Below are 25,006 nucleotides of genomic sequence, written 5' to 3'. Positions count from 1 at the left end.
GAAAAGCAAAATATTTCACTGAATGACAAATAAAATGAAATATGAATAAAATAGGAATTATATTTATATCATTTTATTTTCTTCTTCTTTCAGCTGCTCCTGTTTAGGGGTCGCTCACACTTTCTAACCAAGTATACATTTATTCATATATATTATCATTTTAAATATCTTCTATACAGCTCACTTCACTGAATAAAAGCTAATTATATATTTAATTGAATGAAATTATTTCTATTGCGCTTTTAACAATGGACATTGTCTTAAATCAGCTTTACACAGATACTGTGGTGAGAAAGAATGGATAAGAATGTTCTTTATAAGTGTAAGTTTGTCCCTAATGAACAAACAATATATATAAATAATTATAAAACATTATACAATATCATTTTGATATAAATGAAAATTGATAACATTGAATGAATGAAATAAAATTAAACCTGTATATAAGTGTATTGCATATATGAGAATAAAAATTATGAATTGATGAATTATTATTATTGATTTATTTTATAATTATATATATTAAAAAAATGTATATTACATTTATTTTTTAAAAGCCCATACATTTACAGTTCAACTGAAGTGTAATTTGTTGGTATGCAGGCTACAGAACATTTAGTGGATCATTTGAATCACACAGGACATTAAACTTTACCTGAAACATGACACATGATCTGAGACCGAGAGTCTGGATGCCTACAATCACTTCCTTTAGCGGAAAGTCGGAAGGATCTTTAGTTTCTACAAAGTGGATGAAGTTCACCTTGAGTTTGAGGGATGTCCCGTCATACGCAGTTACAACACCTCCTCTGATTGGGTCGTTGCTATGGTTACCGGGGAGGTTATTAGGGCGGATTGCACGTGCGGGGCATCATCACTATCTGAATTGTGTAGAAAGTAAAATTGAAGCTTTTAAATAATGTACTATAATAATAATAATAATAATAATAATAATAATAATAATAATAATAATAATAATAAGATCAGGAGAAACCACACTGTGAGAAAGAGCAGTGATTTAATGTGGTTCATGTGTGAGTTTCACCTCCTGATGTTCAATGAACCAAGTGTTGATCTCCAGAGCTCCTTGTTGTTGCTCTAAGCAGAGAATATGTTCCTTCATAAATTATTGCATACCAAATTATTCATGTTTTAAAAAATTAAAATGAGAAACATGTTTGTGGTTAGATTAGGTGAAGTGTTTAAACATGTTGCTGTGATTGTGTTGCGCTGGAACAGTGTGTGTGAGAAGGTTTGGATGCTCCTTGTGAGCGTGTAGATCTTTACTTTAAACGAATGACTGGTGAAATGATCTAAACGGGGACAGCGACGGATGGTGGTTACAGCATGCGATTACCAACCATCACCGCTAGGAGGCGCGCAAGTCAAACTGATAATGTTGAGAAGACGTTGAGATTCTGACGTCAATTTCCCGCGAATTTCATCAAACCGAAAGAGAAAAATAGCTTCAGTCCCGGAACCTGAATTCACTAAAAACACCTCATTTACAGGTAAGTAAAGACCTGGGGGGATTCATGTACTGAACTGGGGTAGAGGTTTTGCCTGTTGGTCAGTGTTTGATGTATATATACAGTACAGAGCAAAAGGTTGGACACACCTTCTCATTTAAAGAGTTTTCTTTATTTTCATGACTATGAAAATTGTAGATTCACACTGAAGGCATCAAAACTATGAATTAACACATGTGGAATTATATATGGAATTATATACATAACAAAAAAGTGTGAAACAACTGAAAAATGTCATATTCTAGGTTCTTCAAAGTAGCCACCTTTTGCTTTGATTACTGCTTTGCACACTCTTGGCATTCTCTTGATGAGCTTCAAGAGGTAGTCACCTGAAATGGTCTTCCAACAGTCTTGAAGGAGTTCCCCGAGAGATGCTTGGCACTTGTTGGCCCTTTTGCCTTCACTCTGCGGTCCAGCTCACCCCTAAACCATCTCGATTGGGTTCAGGTCCGGTGACTGTGGAGGCCAGGTCATCTGGCGCAGCACCCCATCACTCTCCTTCTTGCTCAAATAGCCCTTGATGCCTTCAGTGTGACTCTACAATTTTCATAGTCATGAAAATAAAGAAAACTCTTTGAACGAGAAGGTGTGTCCAAACTTTTGGTCTGTACTGTAGATATATATATGTATATATTTAGTAGTGTTTGTAATGCACTAATCTTACATGCTGTGGCTCAGTACAAATATTTACACATAACTCGTCCAAGAACATAAATCTATGTCAAGTTTTAAACAATACATTATTTATTTATATTTATCAACAGGTTCCAGTTACACAGAATGAAGTATTATAGTGCACACAACAAAAAATGTGATGTGCACGTATGTGGTCGTAGGAGGTTAAACATCTAAATAATATATTTTAAAATATAACAATATTTTGTGTTTTTATAGCTTTAAATTAATTTTATCCATTTGCAATCCAATTTCTGGGCATTTCAACATGATATATTTTCCTAACAATTTTCTGTTGTTGTTGTAATCGCTGTTGTTGTTACTTTGTTTACTGTCTGCATGTTCCAAAAAAATACTCTGTCACTGTCAGGAAGAGCTTAAGCATAAATTAAAGAAGTTACTACCAAGTAAAGGTGCAAAAGAAGAATAAACTGTTATTGTATTTATTTATTGCCACGTGAACAAATGCATTAAGAAATGTATAAAACACAGTCAAACCTGAAAGCATTTCACTGAAACACTGTGCGATGTGCATTTTCATTTCATCATCATTTATTTTATAATATTTTTTTACTTTTGCAGACACTTAAATGCAAAGGATGGATGATGAATTTTGTAAGTAAACCTGCAGTCGATCCAAACACTATATTTGAAGCATTATATAACATTTTGCAACACAGTATTTTTGTGCTAAAGTAAAATACATTTTTTTTAAATGTCTGTAATAATTTCACATGCCAAGTAAAGAATCAATTTTAAGATTGAGTAGAAATGTTTCATTGTTCAGTACAAACATCAAAAGGTAAAAGTGTTAGAAAAGGACATCACAATACCTGCAATAGCAAATTTTACACGGTTTATCATCGTGTCTATACTGGGTTTCCTGGTGGTCTAGTGGTGAGGATGCGGCGCTCTCACTGCTGCGGCCCGGGTTCAATCCCCCTCCGTCAGGGAACCGACCCCAAGCATGGAGGGTTGTGTTAGGAAGGGCATCCAGCGTAAAAACATGTGCCAATCATAAATTCTCCCTAATAGGAGAAGCTGAAAGAAAGTTTCATCATAGTGTCCAGTGTTGTGTAGTTACTAAGAAATAGTAAATAGTTACAGTTACTTCATTCAAAAAGTAACTGTTACTTTGTTGATTTTTTTACACTAAAATGTAATGCGTTACTGTTAAAAGTAACTTTTTAGTTACTTTTTTAAAGAACCTCCTTTAATGTTCTCATTAATGCCCTTTTATGCATTATGGTCTAAATAAATAACAAAACAAGCTGAATAATAAATTCACAATCAAAAACTAAAGTGGCTTCTGCTGTTGTGTTGAGCTCTTAAACATGTTCCTTTCACAGCTGAAGTATAAAAACTATCAACAATGTAGAACAGAACACTACGCTTCTAGCTTCTAGCTTCTAGCTCCTCAGGCATGGAGTTTCTGGAGGAGCTTCAACAGATTGGAGTTGCTGTTTATCGCAGTAGATACGAGCTTCGAACCAGAAAGACACAGCTTACATTAGACTAAAAAGTTTTTGTCTTTATGCTCAACTAAAGTGAAATAATGAGCATATTTCCACTTTGAGAAACTCGTCTTGCTCTCGCCTCGACTCGCCATTACTGCTGCACAGACCTGAATAAACGGAGACACGCCCACAGTGCGTCTTCTTCGTGTTTACAGTGGTTCATCCACCAACCCTACAGTGCGTCTCTGCTGTAAACAGGTCAGATGTCTATATTACACTATGTATATTAAATGTAATAACTTTACCACAGGTGCTGCCTTTGTTGATGCCATGAGGGAGGAGCTTATCCAGAGGGTTTGCTCCGTGATGCCTGTGGCTGATTATCTGTTACAAAGAAAGCATATTAGTAGAGAAACATATGAAGAAATCACTGCAGCGAGTACCAGGATTAAGAAGATGAGAGAAATCTATCGGTCATTAAACAACAAGCAAAGCAAAGCTGCATTTTGTGAAGCCCTCAAGCAACAGGAACCATACCTTCTCGAAGAACTGGATGGACATTTCAGGAGCTCAGGTCCATACAGTGATATGTAGTTTCCTTTCATACACCTCTACATCTGAGGAAACTGATACTCACAGTATACCTGATGTTTTATTGTGAAAGAATTGTGAATATTTAACACAAACTGTTTCTAATAAAAATCATTTAAAGATGATTTGTGATTTATTTGATGAAGTCTTGGTTCAGTGAGACTGTATTCTAGATTTCTTTTATTATTCCCCAGAAAGCACAGGATCATCAGAAGTGTCCAGTGAAACTCACCAAAAGCTCAATGAATGGTGGAAGAAAAACAGCAACAAATACAGAAGCAAATTCGAGGCCCTCCTTAAAGATCCTGATCTGAAGACCCTAGGAAACGGGAAACTTTTCACGTGTGAGGAGAATAAATACGAGATAGGAAGTGGAGCCGATGGAACCTGTGTATATATTGGAATGAGGGATGATGGTACCGAGGTTGCTGTTAAACGCATGATAAAGAATAACCATAAACAACTGAAGGATGAAATGACTGTCCTGCGAGATCGAAAGCTGGAGCACAAGAACATTGTGAAATATATAGATTTCACAGAGGACAAGAATTTTGTTTACCTGTGTCTCCAACTCTGTGAGTATAATTTTGAAGAATACAAGAAAACTAAAGAAATGGACCAGGATGCTTTGAAGAAAGTAACAAAGGAAGTGCTTCTTGGATTGAAAGTCCTCCACGATGCTGGTATCATCCACCGAGATATAAAACCCACCAACATTTTAATTGGTAGTTATTTTTTTTTACCTATTTATTTAGCAAACTTCTCACAAACTGCTCAGCTCATGATCACAGTAAACACAATGTTTAATTCCAGAAAAATAATTATGAATCCTTTAAATAGATGTTGATGGAAATGTGAAATTGGCTGACTTTGGTCTAAGTCGCAAAATAAGCCAAGATGCAAGTACAGTGCACACCACAAGAGCTGGGACCCGAGGCTGGGAGGCGACAGAGATCCTGAATGGGAATGTCGATGGACCGTGTGGGTACAAGCTGAGCACTGACATTCAGGTTTGTCTCCTAAATAAAAGTTTCAATCAGTGGAAAGTAAGAAAACAGAAAAAAGTCATTAAAAACGATTCACAGGTTTCATTATTGAACTGCAAAAACCCAACACTGGTTAAACCACCACAAGTACTGAATTCTAAAAGCTGCTTGTGGTTGCAGGTGGCTGGAATGCTGGTGTATTACATCCTCTCTGGTGGTGATCATCCTTTTGGCAAACAGTCTGAAGTAGAAAAAAATATTCACGATGGAAAATACCACCTAGATGAACAGACTGATGTGGAAGCCAAAGATCTGATTGAGAAAATGCTGGCACCTAAACCAGAAGAGAGGATGTTGGCCAAGGAGGCTGTAGAGCATCCGTATTTCTGGGACGACAAGAGGTAGGATTTCTAAAACAATGTAGGATTCAGTCATCAGCACTTTCATTCCTCTCTTTTTAAAAGGGTAGAATTTGTGTTAAAAATGACCAAACATAAGATTAAAGTCACAAACCAGTTTGCTCCCAATCTACACCTCAGAATAACACAATTCTAGATAAACCAAGCAGGTAAAGAGGTCTACCAAGGCCATATCCCAGCACACACTCCATACATCTGGTCATTTGTGTGCAGTCACTTGTTATGCTCTTGAGTTTGGGACTGTTGTGTTGGAAAATGTACTTGCTGCGTACCTGCTAGGGAATCAGTGATGACAGTATCAGAAGGCATTGGTGATCAGGATCCCTTATTATATATCACTATTATTAGGCACACTGTAAATATTTATCACTTTGTATGTCAGAATTGTGGGAATAGACCCCTGCAAGTGCAGGTATACAAGCCTTTAAAAATCATGGCAATCTGAGCAAAGTGGTAAAAAACAGGTTCATGATGAAGACGAAGGTCAGGTGAACAAACAGAAGAAAGAAATCAACTAACTGATTTTGTAGAAACACCTGAGAGACTGTGACCCTGCAGTGATATTCTCCGTTTGTTTCCATCCAGGAGAGACAGTTTTTTCAGGTTCATCGGGGACAATGAAGCAGTGCAGAAATGGAAAGATACAGATCCTAAGCTTCGAGAAGCTCTGAGAAAATATGGAAAGTTTAACGAATGGAAATCGAAGGTTTTTTTCACTTTATGTTTTTTATTAACCCATGGCCAAAAGTTTGTGCACCTTGATTGTCACACCCATATTTTTAAGGGGAGACACAAAACTTGTTCCAGTATGAGAATGCCCACCTGCACAAAGCTCTTATAGCAGTGTGAACACAAATCCTAATAGTGTGGAATAAATCTCTTGAATGAGATGTTGACCAACTCATACGCATGTCATGGTCAGGGGTGCACATACTTTTACTTTTTAAATCAGAACTTACATTATAATTGAATTATTGAACATATATTTTACATTTAAAGATTACAGATTTACAAGATCGTGAAAAAAAACTCCCTGATGATTTGCATGGTCTGCTGCGTTTCCTCCGGAACAGACTGATTCATGAGTAAGTCGAACTCCATTGGTTTTCTTTTTTCATATATTTTTTTTTAACTGCAGCTAATTTACTTTCTTTTCATTCCACAGAAAAGAAAAATTCAACAAAAACAACATGTATAAAGATTTGTTTCCTGAATTTTATATCAGTGCAAACCAGTTGGCCAAAGAAATGGGTTGGAACTGGGAGGATAAATGAGGGACATGATTTATGTTCTCACCCTGGACCGCCCTGAACATCCCCCCGGGTTGCACTTGCTTTTAACTATTCATATGGCTTAGCAATTTAGTAAATCCAATATATGTAGTGAAATGTGCGCTCGGCACAATGATGATTATTTTCATGTATTATTCAAATAAAGTGATTTTTTTTAATTCACATCAATTCCACAAAACAGCTTTACAGAAATAAAGCTCATGTGCATTGAAAATGAAAGAAAAACTGAAATTTATCGAGACTTTCTGTCACATACTAATGAGGAGAGCAGATGAAAGTTGGGAAAACACATGAAACCAACAGATTGAAACCAAACACTAAACAATGACCAAAGTACCAAAAACCATAACCTAAACATGAAATAAGGAGAAGGTAAAAATCATAGAGTAACAACAAAGTGCATACGATGTGCAATTAATTTAATGTCCAATTTTAATTGTTCAATTAAAGGATAATGAGTGCTGTGAGTGTACCGAATGCGTTCATGTTCTAACGAACATTAAACAAGTACTTCATTGTGGTGCGGTGATGTGTGGGAAACAGTTTGTTTTGGATAAGGTAGCATTGCATTTTTACTAGGAGACTACTAACTTTAAAACCCAAACCTGTTCCAGCATAACGTGCACGCAGCTCCATGGAGATATGCTTCTTAACATGGGTTGGAGTGGAGGATATCCTGCAATAGAGCTCCAACCCTCCTGAAGACCTTTAGGATGAATGTTGACTGCACCCCAGGCCTCCTCACCTCACCTAGAAAAAGAAGAGTGGAGGTTTTAGATCAGAAAATGGGGACTAAATATGGCATGAGGTCTTCAAATAGCACACAGCGATAGTTTCTCAATTGTCCACAAACTTTTCTCTAGTGTACGGTATATGCAGAATGATTGGCTCAGACAACAGCATAGGGTAAAAAAAAAAAACAGGTAAGAAGGAAATGAAAACAATGGGGACAAAGAATGGGTCACATCAGAACACAAATACTTAAATGTTCATGAGCATCAGTCATTTCTGCAGTATTTGCAGTGGTTCATGCTTACACTCAGTGGCAGCACACTACAGGAAATGCTGCCTCTGACTGCCAGTTGCTCCTCAGGCTCATGTTCAGAATCATCTGCGTAGGGAACACACCTTTAACGAGTGTATTTACTCATCTACTTATTGGTAGATTGAGCATTAAGAAATAAAACCAAGTTAATGGTGGTTTGTAATTAATATTTTATTATTTTTATCAAGTTAGAAATAACAAATAATGATCTAAGACTGAATGCCTGGCTGGAGGGATGTTTACACTGTTCTGTAAACTCGACAATGTACACTCAGGTGTACGCATTTGTATATGAGATTATTAAGGTATCCAGACCTGGATCAGGATCAGGAACAGGAGCAGGAGCAGGAGCAGGAGCAGGAGCAGGAGCAGGAACAAGATTAGAAACAGGAGCAGGAACAGGAGCAGGAGCAGAAGCAGAAGCAGAAGCAGAAGCAGAAGCAGGAACAGGAACAGGAACAGGAGCAGAAGCAGGAGCAGGGACAAGATTAGGAACAGGAGCAGGAGCAGGAGCAGAAGCAGAAGCAGAAGCAGGAACAGGAACAGGAGCAGAAGCAGGAGCAGAAGCAGAAGCAGAAGCAGAAGCAGGAACAGGAACAGGAACAGGAGCAGGATCAGGAGCAGAAGCAGGAGCAGGGACAAGATTAGGAACAGGAGCAGGAGCAGAAGCAGAAGCAGGAGCAGAAGCAGAAGCAGGAACAGGAACAGGAACAGGAGCAGGATCAGGAGCAGAAGCAGGAGCAGGGACAAGATTAGGAACAGGAGCAGGAGCAGAAGCAGAAGCAGGAACAGGAACAGGAACAGGAGCAGAAGCAGGAGCAGGGACAAGATTAGGAACAGGAGCAGGAGCAGAAGCAGGAGCAGAAGCAGAAGCAGAAGCAGGAACAGAAACAGGAGCAGGAACAGGAACAGGAGGTCTACAATCTTCCTGACACTTACAGTAGCGCCATGTTCACATATGGTTAGTGCAGAAAATCTGGAAGGATAAAAAAAGAGACCAGTAGGAAGAAGCACAGAAAAAAGAAGATATAAATAAATATAAACACTGAAGACAGACACGTTTGGGTTTGAAACCAAGAAGAGGGTGCAGGGACTAGTTCATCCTGAAAAGAGTTATTTGCCTAACAAACACACACACACACACACACACACACACACACATGAATACACCACACCCATTCACATGCAGGCCAGTTCTATTTCCTTGTTGTCTGCATGTCATACTGTACATTACTACTGGAGACGAAACATCAGAATCAATTTTCACTCTCACACACACATATGCACACACACACCATTAAACACACTCTCTACTGAAGAATCGTTCAATCCTTTGGTTGGAGAGCAGGTCAGAAGAAACTTCACAATGCGCTTTGGACAGATTTTCTGTCTGTTTTGTGCTTTTATCAGCTGTTCACTCGTCTGGTAGGTCAATACTGCTATTATTATTATTATTATCATCATTAATATGTATTATTGTTATTGTTATATTATTATTATTATTAGCAGTAGTAGTAGTATTGATGTTATAATTTTGTGAATCACATCTATAAGGAGTTCCTCTTCAGTGACTTGTCTATAACACACTGTAGTGTCTGTGCTGCATGGTTGCAGAATCCCATTTCTTTTTTTGTGATGTTTTTCGATGGATTCTGGTTTTATTTCCGACTCAAGCTTTGTGCTTGTTTGTGCTTTCACCGATAAAAACCACAAAGAAAATGATCTGCATTTGCGCCACAAGTATTTTTGGAAAGTGTTTAGAAAGGGGTGCTAGTTTCGGTGAAGCCAGGGCGGTATTTTCTAACCCCAACCCTCTGGCTACAAAAGAGTTGATCATTGACGAGGGAGTTTATCCTGTTTCTCATACCGCAAAGCAGCATTGTTTTACCAGAGGTTTGTTATGTTAAATGAGCACACATTGAAAGAAGATTGGTTCATAGTGAAATAGGAACGATCAGGTGCACTATAAGTGTTTGCTCTTTGGTATGATGGCTTGGTGCATTTAAATATATATCTCAGTATTATCTATAGACAGAGAGGAGGTAATAAAACTTAGACGTCATCTCTCAGCTTGGTTTAATACATGATACATTGAAGGTAGGAGTAAAGGCAGTCAGTGGTTTTTCCACCACTTGTTTCTCAGGTTAGCATAGTTAGCATATCAATAGCGTAGCTATTCAATAAACTTCTTTCAAAATGTATTGTAACCAGTGGAGCATTAGTGACGTAAAACCTCTATAGAATACTTTATAGTATATATTTGAAGAGAAACAATCCATCCAGTGGAGAAACGTAAACATTAGATGTTTATCTGCTGGTGTTTAGGATTCTATTGCTTAGCTGCCATTTTAGATTTAACTGAAGTAACATAAGTATTCAGACGTGTTAGAGTTGACTGTATAATTAATTTATAATTAAATATAACTTAATCCTGTTTGTAAAACATTCTTTCAAACCGAAAACCTGAATTTTTTTGTGAAATTCTTTCATGTGGAATCTACTGGGAAAAAAACCAACTGCATGATGCTGACTTTTCTTTTTAACATACTGTAACTCCAAGCACAGGGTGTTCTGAACTAGTGACCTCTCAGAACTCTCTCGGATGCAAATCCAGCTTAGTGTTTATGGTGTTTTTCATACCATTACACCTCCTGTTCAATCAGAATTATAACAGAGCGTATACTTGGCAGAGTTCTGGCAAATGAATATAACTACAATATTGTGTGTTTGTGTGTGTGTGTGTGTGTGTGTGTGTGTGTGTGTGTGTGTGTGTGTGAGTATGTTAGAGACCATGGCAGGCATGTTTGGAGGGTGCATCATGTGATTTCTCAAAAACAAAAATGGTGAAATTACAAAATAGTCTGAAAATATACAGATGTACAACAGGTTACATTTTTTGATCTCATAGAATCTGCTGTTCCTTGTGGCATGTAGAAACGTGCCTCAATGCTGCCAGGTTTGTGGTTTTCAAACAATCGATTGATTTGGAATCCTGAAAAGGATGCAGTGATTATGTAAATATATTTGCTTTTATTTTGTGTCTGCGTGTGTGTGTGTGTGTGTGTGTGTTTTCTTTATTAGGTTAATTTACCACAGCTACAAACCTTCCTGGTTCAGGTAAGAAACACATTGCTCATGTATGTGTGTGTGCGATGCCACTTAGCTCATACACATGATGTTACACACACACACACACACACACACACACACACACACACACACACACACACACACACACGTTTTATTTCTGCAGCTCAGAAATAATCACATCTGCTTGAAACCCATTCTCTCTGCTCATACCGGCAGGTGATTTGTTCATACTAACTTGCCTTTATGAGCGAGTGAATGTATGAATGTCTGTGCCTTATGCCTTGAGACCTTGATTTTTGCATAAGGCAATTACTGAACAGTGTGTGACAAACACGTGTGATGTTCTGTGTTTTCAGCGACGTGTTGGAGTGCAGAGCGACTGTGTGAGTACACAAACAATTACCCAGAAAATCCACAAACAGATGGATTGTACACCTGCATTAACACTGCGTTAACCATTAATACACAACCTCTTTAACATGCCAGAATCTGTCAAAAAATAAAATAAAAAATAAAGCGATCTTTCATTAAGGTATCTTTAAATAACAAATAAAATTAAAGGAAGTCATTTTGGATAAAGTGAAAACCAAATATTCAGAGATGACTGTTTGATTCTGGTCTCAGTCTCAAAACGGGGCAGTATTTTCTTGTTTTCAACAAAACCTTGCCAGTTGCCAGTTATTTTTTAGAATTTATTCAAGTAATTTTTGGACTGAAAATGAGGCCAGCGGTGCTAAAAAGTCACTCACAGGCAGTAGATGTTGGTTGGGGATTGTTGCGCCTTTATGACATCATCAGTGGTGCAGAATGTAATTGGTAACGCTCATTTCCATTTAAATATAGCGGAGTAAAAATACATCTACTGAATCGTCAATGTAGTTAATTAGAGAGTCAAAGTAACATCTACTGTATCTTGGATACTCAGTAAAACTAAAAAGTAGACAAAAAAATTAAAATACTTAATTACAGAAACAAAGTACATTTACTCAAATACATTACAGCATTCTCTATGGGCCACATTTACAACATGCTGGCACAGGGCTCTTGACTGCATCATTTGCATGAACCTACACATCGTTGCAGGGTGTTAGTGATCTAATAAACACAACCAGGAAGCAAGCTGCGGTTGCGGTCGAATCATTACATTTTGATGTATGGCATTTAGCAGAATCCTAAACAGATCAGACATGAAGGAAAATTGGTTTGTCAGTAAAAAGAAATGTGTTGCTAGACATGCTGGAATGAACAAACGATTGAATAGGTATCAAGAGAAATATCTAAACACTTGTTTCCTGTGTCTACACGCCCGTTCCTGTCCTATAATTCAGCTATAATCAAATCATTGGCTAAATATAAACAATGGCCACTGGTGGGAAGACATGCAAGAAGACATGTTCCTATTATCATTTTTGTCACAAGAATCTTTTCCTCATCAACTCAGTTTAAGTGAAAAGACTCGAATGTGACTCTCAGCACACTGATCTATTGATAGAATGATATTAATGACTCAAACACTATTAAAAATTTCATGAGCCCAAATCCTTATTTTTAACTACTTTAAAAAATAAAGCACTCAAACAAGGTCATGGGTGTTGTGGTGAGTTCGAGTCAGGAGAAGAAATTCCATCATTTATTCCTCCGTATATGTTCTGCTTGCTGTTGAACTGACATTCAACTGTATGCTGGTGATAAGTAGATACACCAAGTGCCAATTACAACAACCCTGAAGATATGTGAGTTACAAATGTAGTGAAGTTATAGTAAAAGTCTCCCCAAATGACAATACTTCAGTAAAGTACAGATACACAAAAAAAGTGACTATGTAACAAATTACATTTACTTCTTTACTGTCCACAATTGACTGTGACTGATATACAATATGAATATGTATAATTCTATAGAATCTTGCAACAAGTCTGCATCTTATTGTCTTTCAGCACTAAACATGTCACTTTGGACTTAATCTTTCCTGTGGGGTGAGTGTTTACACCAACCGATCTGATTCCACTCACATGTCCGCTAATGAGCTATACAATACAATACAATACAATACAATACACTACAATACAATACAATACAATACAATACACTACAATACAATACAATACAATACACTACAATACAATACAATACAATACAATACACTACAATACAATACAATACAATACAATACAATACACTACAATACAATACAATACAATACAATACAATACACTACAATACAATACACTACAATACAATACAATACACTACAATACACTACAATACAATACACTATAATACAATACAATACAATACAATACAATACATACAATACAATACAATACACTATACAATACAATACAATACAATATATACAATACAATACAATACAATACAATACATACAATACAATACAATACAATACAATACATTACAATACAATACAATACAATACAATACAATACATTACAATACAATACAATACAATACATTACAATACAATACAATACAATACAATACATTACAATACAATACAATACATTACAATACAATACAATACAATACAATACAATACAATACAATACAATACAATACAATACAATACACTACAATACAATACAATACAATACAATACACTACAATACAATACAATACAATACAATACAATACAATACACTACAATACAATACAATACAATACATACAATACAATACAATACAATACTACAATACAATACAATACAATACAATACATTACAATACAATACAATACAATACAATACAATACATTACAATACAATACAATACAATACAATACATTACAATACAATACAATACATTACAATACAATACAATACAATACAATACAATACAATACAATACAATACATTACAATACAATACAATACAATACAATACAATACAATACAATACAATACACTACAATACAATACAATACACTACAATACAATACACTACAATACAATACAATACAATACACTACAATACAATACACTACAATACACTACAATACAATACAATACAATACAATACAATACAATACACTACATACAATACAATACAATACAATACAATACAATACAATACACTACAATACACTACAATACAATACAATACAATACAATACAATACAATACAATACAATACACTACAATACACTACAATACAATACAATACACTACAATACACTACAATACAATACAATACAATACACTACAATACACTACAATACAATACAATACAATACACTACAATACAATACACTACACTACAATACACTATACAATACAATACAATACAATACACTACAATACATACAATACACTACAATACAATACAATACACTACAATACAATACAATACTACAATACAATACACTACAATACAATACAATACACTACAATACAATACAATACACTACAATACAATACACTACACTACAATACAATACAATACACTACAATACAATACAATAATAATACAATACATATAATACAATACAATACTACAATACACTACAATACAATACAATACACTACAATACAATACAATACAATACAATATACAATACAATATACAATACATATAATACAATATACTATAATATAATACACTACACTATAATATAATATAATACACTACATAATATAATACACTATAATATAATATAATATAATATACTATAATACACTATAATACATATAATATAATATAATATAATACAATAATATAATATAATAATATAATATAATAATATAATAATACACTATAATAATATAATAATACAATACACTATAATACAATACAATACAATACAATACACTACAATACACTACAATACAATACAATACAATACAATACTGTATAAGAATGTGCAGATCAATACAGACGATAACAAATAAGATTCGACAGTTCAACTGTGCTGCTTTGTACAAAATGAGTATAAAATAGTGTTTATATCGATCAGATAATAATCATAATATAATATTAATTGCTTTTATTAATAGGGTTGCATGCGCTCAGCCCAGTGTGCATACCAGGTGAGTAAACATGTTTGCATAAGAACAGAAAACTATCATAAAGCAAGTGTTTGAAATCAAGTGTTTGTGTGCATGGGTGTGATTGTTTGTGTACTTTGTCAGTCGGCAAGATGTTTCCATTTCGACCCCATGGTCCGCTCCAATCGTATGGGAAGAAACATTCGATTTGGTGGTGATTGACAACATTTACAAATACCAGAACATCACAGTGGCAGCCACCGTCTTCGCTCTGGGGAAGTAAGTCTGATATGTTATTTATTTTAAATGTGGTTGAGCGCAGGGTTTCCAAGTGGCCGAGAAATCAGTTCCGTCTCTTATTTGGAAATCGCATAATCAATTGATACAGCTTCCCATGATCTTAGGGACATTAGAGCAAAACTGGCCATGCTTTCTGAGCGGGAAGGGCATCATGTTTCTACCCTACCAAACAACACTTTAACAAGCAGACGTATGCAGAAGATGGCAAATAACAAACTTATTCTGGTCTTTGCAAGTTTGAAAAGATCAAAAATCTGAAAGCTAAATATTGGCTTTATTACAAACTGGGACAGGAAACAACAATGTTACAAGTGTAATATTAACAATCTGTTATTATTTCAAATCCTGACTACAAATTTTGACTTTCAGATCAGGAACATAAAGACTACTTCATATTATAATCAGAGGACCATCAAATCCCATCATACGATTCTACTTATTTATTTGGTATATAATTGCGATAAGATAAACCTTTATTCGTCCCACAGTGGAGAAATTTCTCTGTTACAGCAGCAAAGAAAAAGAACTGCAAGTATATAAAAGAATAGAGACATAATACAGTATACAGTATAAACACAACACAATGTATAAATGCGAAGAAGAATAAAGAGACCAGGAGTGAGTAGTTACGCTAACAGACATATCGCACACAGGTGATATTGCACGGCTTTTAAAATTTCTGTTATTGCACATATGCTGTTTAAGATTCTTGTTATTGTTATTATTACAGTAATAATACAGTAATAACAGTGTGTATTATGGTGACTGGTTCACTGGGAGCAGCTCTGATTGTAAAGTCTAATAGCAGCAGGGAGAAAAGATCTTCTGTATCAATCATTCAGACACTCAGGATGTAACAGTGTGTCACTGAAGAAGCTGCATAACGATGAAACTGCTTCATAAAGGGGTTGAAAGTCGTTCTCCAGCAATGATGATAGTTTTGCTACCATCCTCCCTCTCCCACCTCCTGTACAGTGTCCAGAGGAATCCCCAGGACTGAGCTGGACCTCCTGATCAGCTTGTCCAGTCTCTTCCTGTCTGCAGTAGAGATGCTGTTTAATTATACAGCAGTTTTTTTCATTAACAAGCTGATTTTTTTCTTGCAGGTATGTACGTTTCCTGAAGGACTTTCTAGAATCTGCAGAGCAGCACTTCATGGTGGGCTACCCAGTGCATTATTACCTGTTTACAGATCTTCCAAATGAGGTTCCTGAGGTAAAGCTGGGGGAGGAGCGTCAACTGACAGTGATTAAAACACCAAGCTTAAAACGCTGGCAAGAAATCACGCAAAGCCGGATGGGGATGATTGAGAAGTTAATTGAAGAGAAACTCAGGAACACAATCGACTACATATTTAGCTTTGATGTTGACACCAAATTCCATGCTCATTGGGGGGCGGAGTCTCTGGGCGACCTTGTCGGCGTGCTGCATCCCTACCTGTTCGGATCGTCTCGGCAACAGTTCACGTACGAGCGCCGTCCCGAATCTCAGGCCTACATACCCTCGGAAGAAGGAGACTACTACTATGAAGGAGCCATGATCGGAGGACGTCCTGACAAAGTGTACGAGCTGGCAAAGACGTGCCGCATGCAGATCGAGATGGACAAAGACAATCAGATCGAGGCAGTCTGGCAGGATGAGTCTTATCTGAACAAATACTTTCTCTACAACAAGCCCACCAAGGTGCTCTCACCTGAGTACATGTGGCATGATGAAATACAGAAACCCGACCACATGAAAGTGGTGCGTTTCTCACAGGTGATTAAGAAATATGCTGAGATTCGACCAAACACTTGATGCACACTCTAATCTCATTGTATAGGTTTTTCACCTCTTCCTATTTTGAACTGTGATGTGTTTCTCAGAGAAAATAATTCCATTTCTCGAATTCTCAGGTCATCATCTGTGTTTTGCTGGGTTTATAAGCTATGAGTTTATGTTTCTGAGTAAAACTTTTGTTATATAAATGCAATAAAAAAATGATCTATTCTATTTGAATATAATTCTTTTGTGTAGAAACAACAAACATTAAACAATTGAAAAAAAAAAATCAGCATTTTTTGTTGCTGATCCACTGATTCAGTATGTTTTAGAAAAAGAAATGTGTAATTATCACCCATGTACAGATTATTCAAAGAACAATACCTCCAAAACCTTTATTGTTTTTATGTTCCGATGCAAACATTAAATGTCACATAATGATTGGAAGCCACGGATACATGTACAGATTTATTTAAACAGATGAAACAGCATACAGTTGAAAACACAATACAGAGAAACAATTAGCATAAACAGAAACACTGGAGATAATTGCAAGGCTGTGGGCTACACATAACACCAATATAAGTGTTGGTTTGTCGTCATCAGTTCAAATTCCAGCCACACCAAGCCTCTGAGCTAAGCTCTTAACCCCATAGCTCCTCAGTAGTATAAATGAGATAAATGTACATCACTCTGGATAAGGGCATCTGCCAAATGCCATAAATATATAATTTAATAAAATGTTGTTGCAAGAAAGAGCGGGTAAAATACTGCCAAGTGAAGATATGCCACGCTGGTAGACTCCCACCTCAAAGACTGAGTGTTAAATAAAATCCTTACATTTGCTGGATAATAGAGTGACGCCTCAGCATTTTCCTTCCTCATGTCCCAAACACCGACATACCATTTAGTGTTTATGCAGGTTGATTGAAGATCTTAACGATAAGTTAAGGCTCAGCCCCAGTAAGAACGTGTGACGTAGGCACACACACACACACATACACACACACACATGCACACAGAGAGAGAGAGAGACACAGACACCCACCCAAACACATCCTGAAGCAACATATCAGTCTTTTATAAGTAAAGGACAGGAGAATCATCATAATGCGGATTAGATGGACTTTTTGTCTGTCTACTCTTTTTGTCACCTGTTCACTTTTCGGGTATGTCTTTAATATTATTATTATTATTATATAATTATTTTTAGCAGTAGAATTAGTAGTAGTTGTAGAGCAATATATTTTGTATTGTGTTTGATATGATTTGATCCCCTTTACCACAAGAACATTTATGTCATGAATCGTTTTATTCTGATTCTGAAACTATTAAATAATAAAGTGTTGATGCGTTGTGTTATAGCATGCATATATATATATATATATATATATATATATATATATATATTCTTCACCTTTTTACCTTCTATATGTTAGGGGACTTTGTAAAATTTGTACAGTTATTCCTTTAATCCTGTGTGGATCCCATGAGCATGCTTAATGACATATTTATATTTTTATCATTTACTATTCTATACCCTGGCTATTATTTTAGGTAAATAAAGTTTAAAGGTTAAATAAAGGAGAGGATATACTGTGTACTGAGGATGTATCTTACGCAATCACAGCACTTGAAACCAGAGTTTCTTGTAAAACTGGAACCACTTAAACTGAGAAATGTTGCTGGATTGTTATCTAGATATTGTCCTTATCAAAGAGTTCTAGAAATATCTATTGGCTTTTTTTCTTTTACATCTTATTTTATCTGATTCAATTAATCTAATATACACAATTTGTATAATTTAAAATGGAAAATATGCTATACATTTGAACCAGTAACACAAGCGTTTAGGCTCAGAGAGGGTGAGGTAAACCTGCACAAACATTAAAGCCATTCAGAATGAACGCTAACAAACTAAGAAAATAATAATAATAATGAGAAAATGCTCATTCCCTAAGTTTATGAAACCATAATTTAAATAGAGAAGTTTCAGAAAACCAGATCGAGATCGATGCCTGTGGAAGAGTTCTGCCAGGTCTATTAACACTAAACTGTATTATTTATTGTTATTTATTAATTATTTATTATTCCTTATCAACTCATGTATACACTTAGCAATTGAGAGTTAATGGGCCCGGTATCAGTGACTCATGGTGGTGACACTATCCATCATTTATTATCAAAATTTACTTACAGTGTGTCCTGATTTATTTTATTATTTCTTTTCCCAACACACACCCCACCTGGAGGTCTGCAGGAATATTTTCAAAATAAACAAGTTCATGGTTTACAAAAAGTTGGAGACAACTGCGTTAGGGGAACACGAGACAAGTATGGACAAACCAGGGGCAGACGAAGAAAAAGAAGAAGAAAAAGAAGAGAAAAAGAAGAAGAATATTCTGCCAGACTTTCTGTCTATGCACAATCTATTTAAACCCCTTAGATAGTCAGATCAGAGATTGTTGACCGTTTTTATGGCAAGAATAAAACTGCGAGGGGACGGGGCGTTTTTAGTAGCTTCAATAAAATCGGGAACAGTCTCCCACCTTAGTTTAAAAGATCTCATCCACTTTCAAACATTCATTTTTCTCTGGTGTTTAACGTATTGTATTTAATGTACTGAGTTTTATTTGATACACTATAAGTGCTTTAGAAATAAATTGATATTAAACAAATATGGAAAAAACAACTGGGTTTTAAAGTAAATCCAAGTACTGGTCATTATGAAACTTCAAACATGTAGCTTGACCTACTTATACTTTATTCCCTGCAAAACCACCAAAGCTGGACTTGGACAAGACTTTAGGAAGCCTTGAGTATCCTAACAATATTACAAACATCCAATCATCCAACAAGGCATTCATAAGACATCAGAACAAGGAAGGTAAACTCGTCGCCTTTGACCATGTCATGGATGTTGGTGTGAGACAGTGGGGTTGGAGTATGAGCTCCAATGTTCTTCTTATTTCCTCTGAAATGTTTTTCACACTCTATAAATTGTAAACATTCTCCTCTTCTCATCTATATGGAAACATAGCCTGAAGATAGATAAAAGTTACATTTCTGACATGGCCTTATTGAACCTGATGAACCTACATTTGTGGTATGCATGTCACTTGCCTCAGAGTAAACATAGTTGCTGGTAAGGAATGCAGTAATTATTTAGATGTATTCAAAAAGGGTGTGTGTGTTTTCTTTATCAGGTTAATTTACTTCAACTACACATCCTTCTGGTTAAGGTAAGAAATACACACTCACACACCCATTCATGTTTTAAACAAATACCATCCAACATGCAAAATTGCCCAAAGGTGCATGTATATAAGACAGTTACTGAATAAAATGTCCTATAAATGTGTAATGAACCATGTGTGCTGTTCTGTGTTTGCAGTGTTGTGTTGGACTGCAGAGTGTGAGTACACAAACACATCTACTTCAACCCCTATTTTTACTTTTCAGCCACACCAATTTCTTTTTATTATTTTTCCTTGTAGTTCCTGAGCTGGTTGGAGGTAACAATAGTTGCTTCTGGTTGTCATGTTTCTGAGAAACTTTAGCTGGTTTGTTACACATAAAAAAAACCCCCAGATCATATGTTTAAAAAAAGTAACATTATCTACTCCCAGTCAAAAATGATACCACTTTCTTGACCAAGTGAAGTCTAGATCAAGATCAAGTCTACATTCTTCACCGTCTGGGTCTTTAAACTTTTTTAGACGACAGCCAGTAAAATCAACCATGAAATTTATACTCATGAATGTCGTCTTTGGAAAGGACAAAAGTGAATAATAAGCACCTGAGCAGCTCTATAAAGAGAAACAAGTGGACTCTTCTTCCTGTAACTACACAGTGTTTCTCTCAGTTTCTCTGTAGCTACTGAAACATGGCTCTTAGAAACAATGTAATACTAAAATACTGCGCTGGATCAAGGGCTATTTTAACGTGAGCTGCCATAATGTGAGTCGGAAATCAGATTGTTAAAATAAATCAAAATCGTGCAGGGAAGCTTTAATTGGTATTAAACACAGTAGTAAGTTGTTAGCGTGGTCTAATACTTATAGGTGGTGCACATGTCAAAGGCCGGCCCAAAGTCCATTAAGCAAGAACAGTGTACAGTGCATGCATGGGACAGCGTGTGGTGCTGAAGTTTCTTGTGAACGTGATGAGACGCTCAGCCACAGTAAGACATCTGAAATGTGTAAACGTACGTCTTATAGTGACGACCCCAGTCATGGTGATTCCCGGCTTACAGCAGACATTCCTGTGAACATTCAGCACGGGAAATTAAACAGTTCCTCGAAGGTCAGCATTTCAGCATCGGTGTTGAACTGAAGCAGTCTTATAATGGTTCAGGCGTACTGACAAATCTTTCTATTTATTATTTTATTTATTTCTATTTATGGCAAAATCCAGTCAATATGATTTGTAGTTTAAAAAAAGGCGTTTGGGTTTATAAGTGGTGATCTGATCTGAATGCTGAATTTAGGAATCTGTCTGGTTTGACTGATATAATCTGTATAGTAAATGTATAGTAATAAATCTGTGTCTGATTATATTTCAGAATAAAGCATTTAACTATGGAATTCATATTTCCTGCAGGGTGAGCACACACGCACGCACGCACACACACACACACACACACACACACACACACATTTATCTCTCTCTGTTCAACATGTTTTTGAAGAAGTTTGGCTTATTTGCAACTACCTTGCAATTTCCGCCTCTACTCTTCGTCCTCCTCTGACTTATAATTAATCATGATGCTGAAGATTATCTTTTTGCAAACAAATAAATAATAATAATAATAATATTAATAACATTTACTATTATTAGGATTGTATGCAGTCAGCCCAGTATACATACAAGGTGAGTAAAATGTTTTCTTTACCACAGAACAGAAAAATCAAGTTATTTCCTTTAAGTCTGTAACCATTATACTGTAAACTAAGCAAAAACTAAACTGTGTGTGTGTGTGTGTGTGTGTGTGTGTGTGTGTGTGTGTGTGTGTGTGTGTGTGTGTGTGTGTGTGTATCATCAGTCGTCCAGATGTTGCCCTATCAACTCGATGGTCAGCTCCAATCGTGTGGCAAGAAACATTTGACTTGGCTGTGATTGACAGTATCTACAAACACCAGAATATCACCGTGGCAACCACTGTCTTTGCTCTGGGGAAGTAGGTCTTGACACTTTTAGACTTCAGCAAAAATTAAAATTGTATTAAAAACTTGAATTCATCTGTTTTAAAAAATGGATTGCTTCCTGCAGGTACGTGCGTTTCCTAAAGGTCTTTCTAGAATCAGCAGAGCAGCACTTCATGGTGGGCTACACAGTGCATTATTACCTGTTTACAGATCTTCCAGATGAGGTTCCTGATGTAAATCTGGGGAAGGGCCGTAGGTTGACAGTGATTAAAACACCAAGCTTAAAACGCTGGCAGGATATGTCACAACGTAGGATGGAGATGATTGAAAAGTTAATTGAAGAGGAACTCATGTTCAGGGTCAACTACATATTCAGCCTTGATGTTGACGCAAAATTTCATGCTCATTGGGGGGCGGAGTCTCTGGGTGACCTTGTCGCGGTGCTGCATCCCTGGTTGTTTGGATCATCTCGGGAAAAGTTCACGTACGAGCGCCGTCCCGAATCTCAGGCCTACATACCCCTTGATAAAGGAGACTATTACTATGAAGGAGCCGTGATCGGAGGACGTCCTGACAAAGTGCTCAAGCTGGCAAAGACGTGCCGCATGCAAATGGAGATGGACCAAGCCAATCAGATCGAGGCAGTCTGGCAGGAGGAGTCTCATCTGAACAAGTACTTCCTCTACAACAAGCCCACCAAGGTGCTCTCACCTGAGTATCTTTGGAATGATCAATTGGACAAACCCAGCCACATGAAAGTGGTGCGTTTCTCACAGGTGAACAAGAACTATGCTGATGTTCGACCAAACCCTTAATGCACACTCTAATCTCATCTCATTGCATAGGTTTTTCACCCTGTTTCTCAATTTAAACTGTAGAGAAGAGAAGATAAAGGAAATAATTTATTTGAATCTATCATCATCTCTCAGCCTTCAAACATTGACAACAGCAGGCTCCTCTTCCTCTCAACACTTTTGTCATCAAACAGCCGTCCTCCTCCCAGCCATGTCACAACAAATGTTAAACAGAATCTAGCATTTTGGAAATGTTAAAATTCCAGAACAGGGCATCCATTCAAAGAAATCATACATGAACATTCATGGAACCAAGCGTTCCCAAAACAAAAGCAATCCATAAATTTTTGCTTGCCCTCAAACAATAGACCCAGTGTTGATGAGATATACAGTAAATTGTGTTTTGTTGTGTTGATTTTGTGTTTGTAAGTGAAACTTTGTTATTAAAACACAATAAAGAAAATGATTGAAGGAAATCTAAATGAATTTCCCAACATTCAGCGCATGAGTACTTGTTCTTTTTAAATATGTTTGGTCATTGTATATGTTATGCTGTAGGACTATACTTCCCACCTGCCAGTGACTCAAATCACTGTTTGTGTTCACACCTGATTCATGTTTACAGCTGATCAGCCTTTATATGCAAGACTCCTTGATTACTGCAAACTTTGTTTTGTCACCTGACTGATGGCACTGCCTTCTTTCTGTGCAAAAAACATCATCTTAGTCTTGTAACAACTCAATAAGAGCTCTTCACTTTCTCTACTATCTCTGCCTTTCAGTTATTTAATTCCTGGAGAGGAAAATCACTATCGCCATCTGTGCCTTTGGTCTGTAGACCACCTCGGATTTGAATAATATAAAGCGTTGGCATCCATCAAGTGGTGGAGCCATTGTAGTGGGCGGTGGCCCGAGTACATAGTATCTGAGGGTGAGGATTACTTACCTGATGGCTGGATACGCCTTCTTGATCATGCTATGCATGCTCCGCATTTTCTACCATCTCGGACAATCTGTCAATCTAAAAGACAAAAGAGAAGAAAAAGTCAGGCAAATGCAACAGCAGGCCCCAGACAAAACTCATATTAGCTGGCAGAAATCCCACTGGCACAGATCTGTTAAGATCAAAAATCTGTGGGCTAACCAGCCCTCGGAAAACTAGCTTGAGGTGGGAGGTGGTAGCTTAGTGGTTAAAACTGTGGACTTTGAAGGACTTTGAGTGTTTGTGTAGGTAAGGTAACAATGCGTTGTCCTTTGGCATGTAGTATTCCAGGTGAGATAATTAAGTTGGTGGCAGCCACTTGTGCAGACCAGTTTGAGTGTGGATCACAGCCCCTTAAACCCCCAGAGTCTGAAGGTGCTGTGTATGTGTTACTGGTTAATGTGTGTATTTCTGAAGTCTTGCTTTTCCCATACAAGAAGATAGGAACTGAGACATGTCCTTGGTTTACCAATGGAAGTCAATGAATTTAAATCTATACACTCACTGTGTGTTCAAAAGACGTCTATCACTGTGTTAGGACATTTCGGGGCTGTAGAATTGTCTGTTGTCTGGAAGGGGAGCAGGGAACATTAGGGCTTTGCTTGAAAAATACCAGACTTTTCTTCTAATGCAGGCAATAGAGGCTTATCTACTCAATCATGACAAACCCCGCTGCTAAACAATGTTCCTTTGTGGCAACAACAAAGAAGCATGCTGGCCTGCTCTTTGGGTGGACTACCACCAGCTAAATTCCAAAACTAGAAGTTTTGCAATCCTCATGCACTGTTGCACTTTTGAGGCAGCTGGTAAGGTTGGATTTTTTTTTTTTATTAATCAAGAAAGACATTTTCCAAAATAATATATAAATCAAAGAAAAAATGCTAAAATAATTTCACAAGTTTTCATGAGCATTCGTGTGTTTTGTGCAATGATTCGTGC

General features: G+C 36.6%; 3 protein-coding genes across 3 annotated transcripts; all 3 read left to right on the top strand.

Annotated features, from left to right (window-relative positions):
- The first annotated feature begins 1,043 nt into the window (after positions 1–1,043).
- On the top strand, positions 1,044–7,111 carry LOC124378937 (serine/threonine-protein kinase/endoribonuclease IRE1-like). Its single transcript, XM_046838792.1, has 9 exons — positions 1,044–1,511; positions 2,787–2,819; positions 3,972–4,235; positions 4,447–4,977; positions 5,093–5,262; positions 5,419–5,639; positions 6,243–6,363; positions 6,657–6,742; positions 6,823–7,111. Exons 2-9 carry the CDS (start codon positions 2,795–2,797, stop codon positions 6,929–6,931), a joined length of 1,527 nt encoding a protein of 508 aa, XP_046694748.1. The 5' UTR covers positions 1,044–1,511; positions 2,787–2,794; the 3' UTR covers positions 6,932–7,111.
- A 2,079-nt stretch (positions 7,112–9,190) lies between these two features.
- LOC124379517 (globoside alpha-1,3-N-acetylgalactosaminyltransferase 1-like) lies at positions 9,191–17,375 on the top strand. Its single transcript, XM_046839911.1, has 7 exons — positions 9,191–9,419; positions 11,076–11,111; positions 11,441–11,467; positions 13,022–13,060; positions 15,093–15,125; positions 15,228–15,362; positions 16,490–17,375. The coding sequence occupies exons 1-7, from the start codon at positions 9,361–9,363 to the stop codon at positions 17,178–17,180; spliced, it is 1,020 nt and encodes a 339-aa protein (XP_046695867.1). The 5' UTR covers positions 9,191–9,360; the 3' UTR covers positions 17,181–17,375.
- Positions 17,376–17,498: 123 nt separating this feature from the next.
- LOC124379520 (histo-blood group ABO system transferase-like) lies at positions 17,499–23,585 on the top strand. Its single transcript, XM_046839916.1, has 7 exons — positions 17,499–18,313; positions 20,351–20,386; positions 20,539–20,559; positions 21,709–21,747; positions 21,984–22,016; positions 22,189–22,323; positions 22,416–23,585. The coding sequence occupies exons 1-7, from the start codon at positions 18,255–18,257 to the stop codon at positions 23,104–23,106; spliced, it is 1,014 nt and encodes a 337-aa protein (XP_046695872.1). The 5' UTR covers positions 17,499–18,254; the 3' UTR covers positions 23,107–23,585.
- The last annotated feature ends 1,421 nt before the right edge of the window (positions 23,586–25,006 follow it).

This window comes from Silurus meridionalis, chromosome 25 (assembly GCF_014805685.1).
Source record: "Silurus meridionalis isolate SWU-2019-XX chromosome 25, ASM1480568v1, whole genome shotgun sequence".
Classification (NCBI taxonomy): domain Eukaryota; kingdom Metazoa; phylum Chordata; class Actinopteri; order Siluriformes; family Siluridae; genus Silurus; species Silurus meridionalis.
This window is presented reverse-complemented; position numbering and strand designations above follow the sequence as displayed.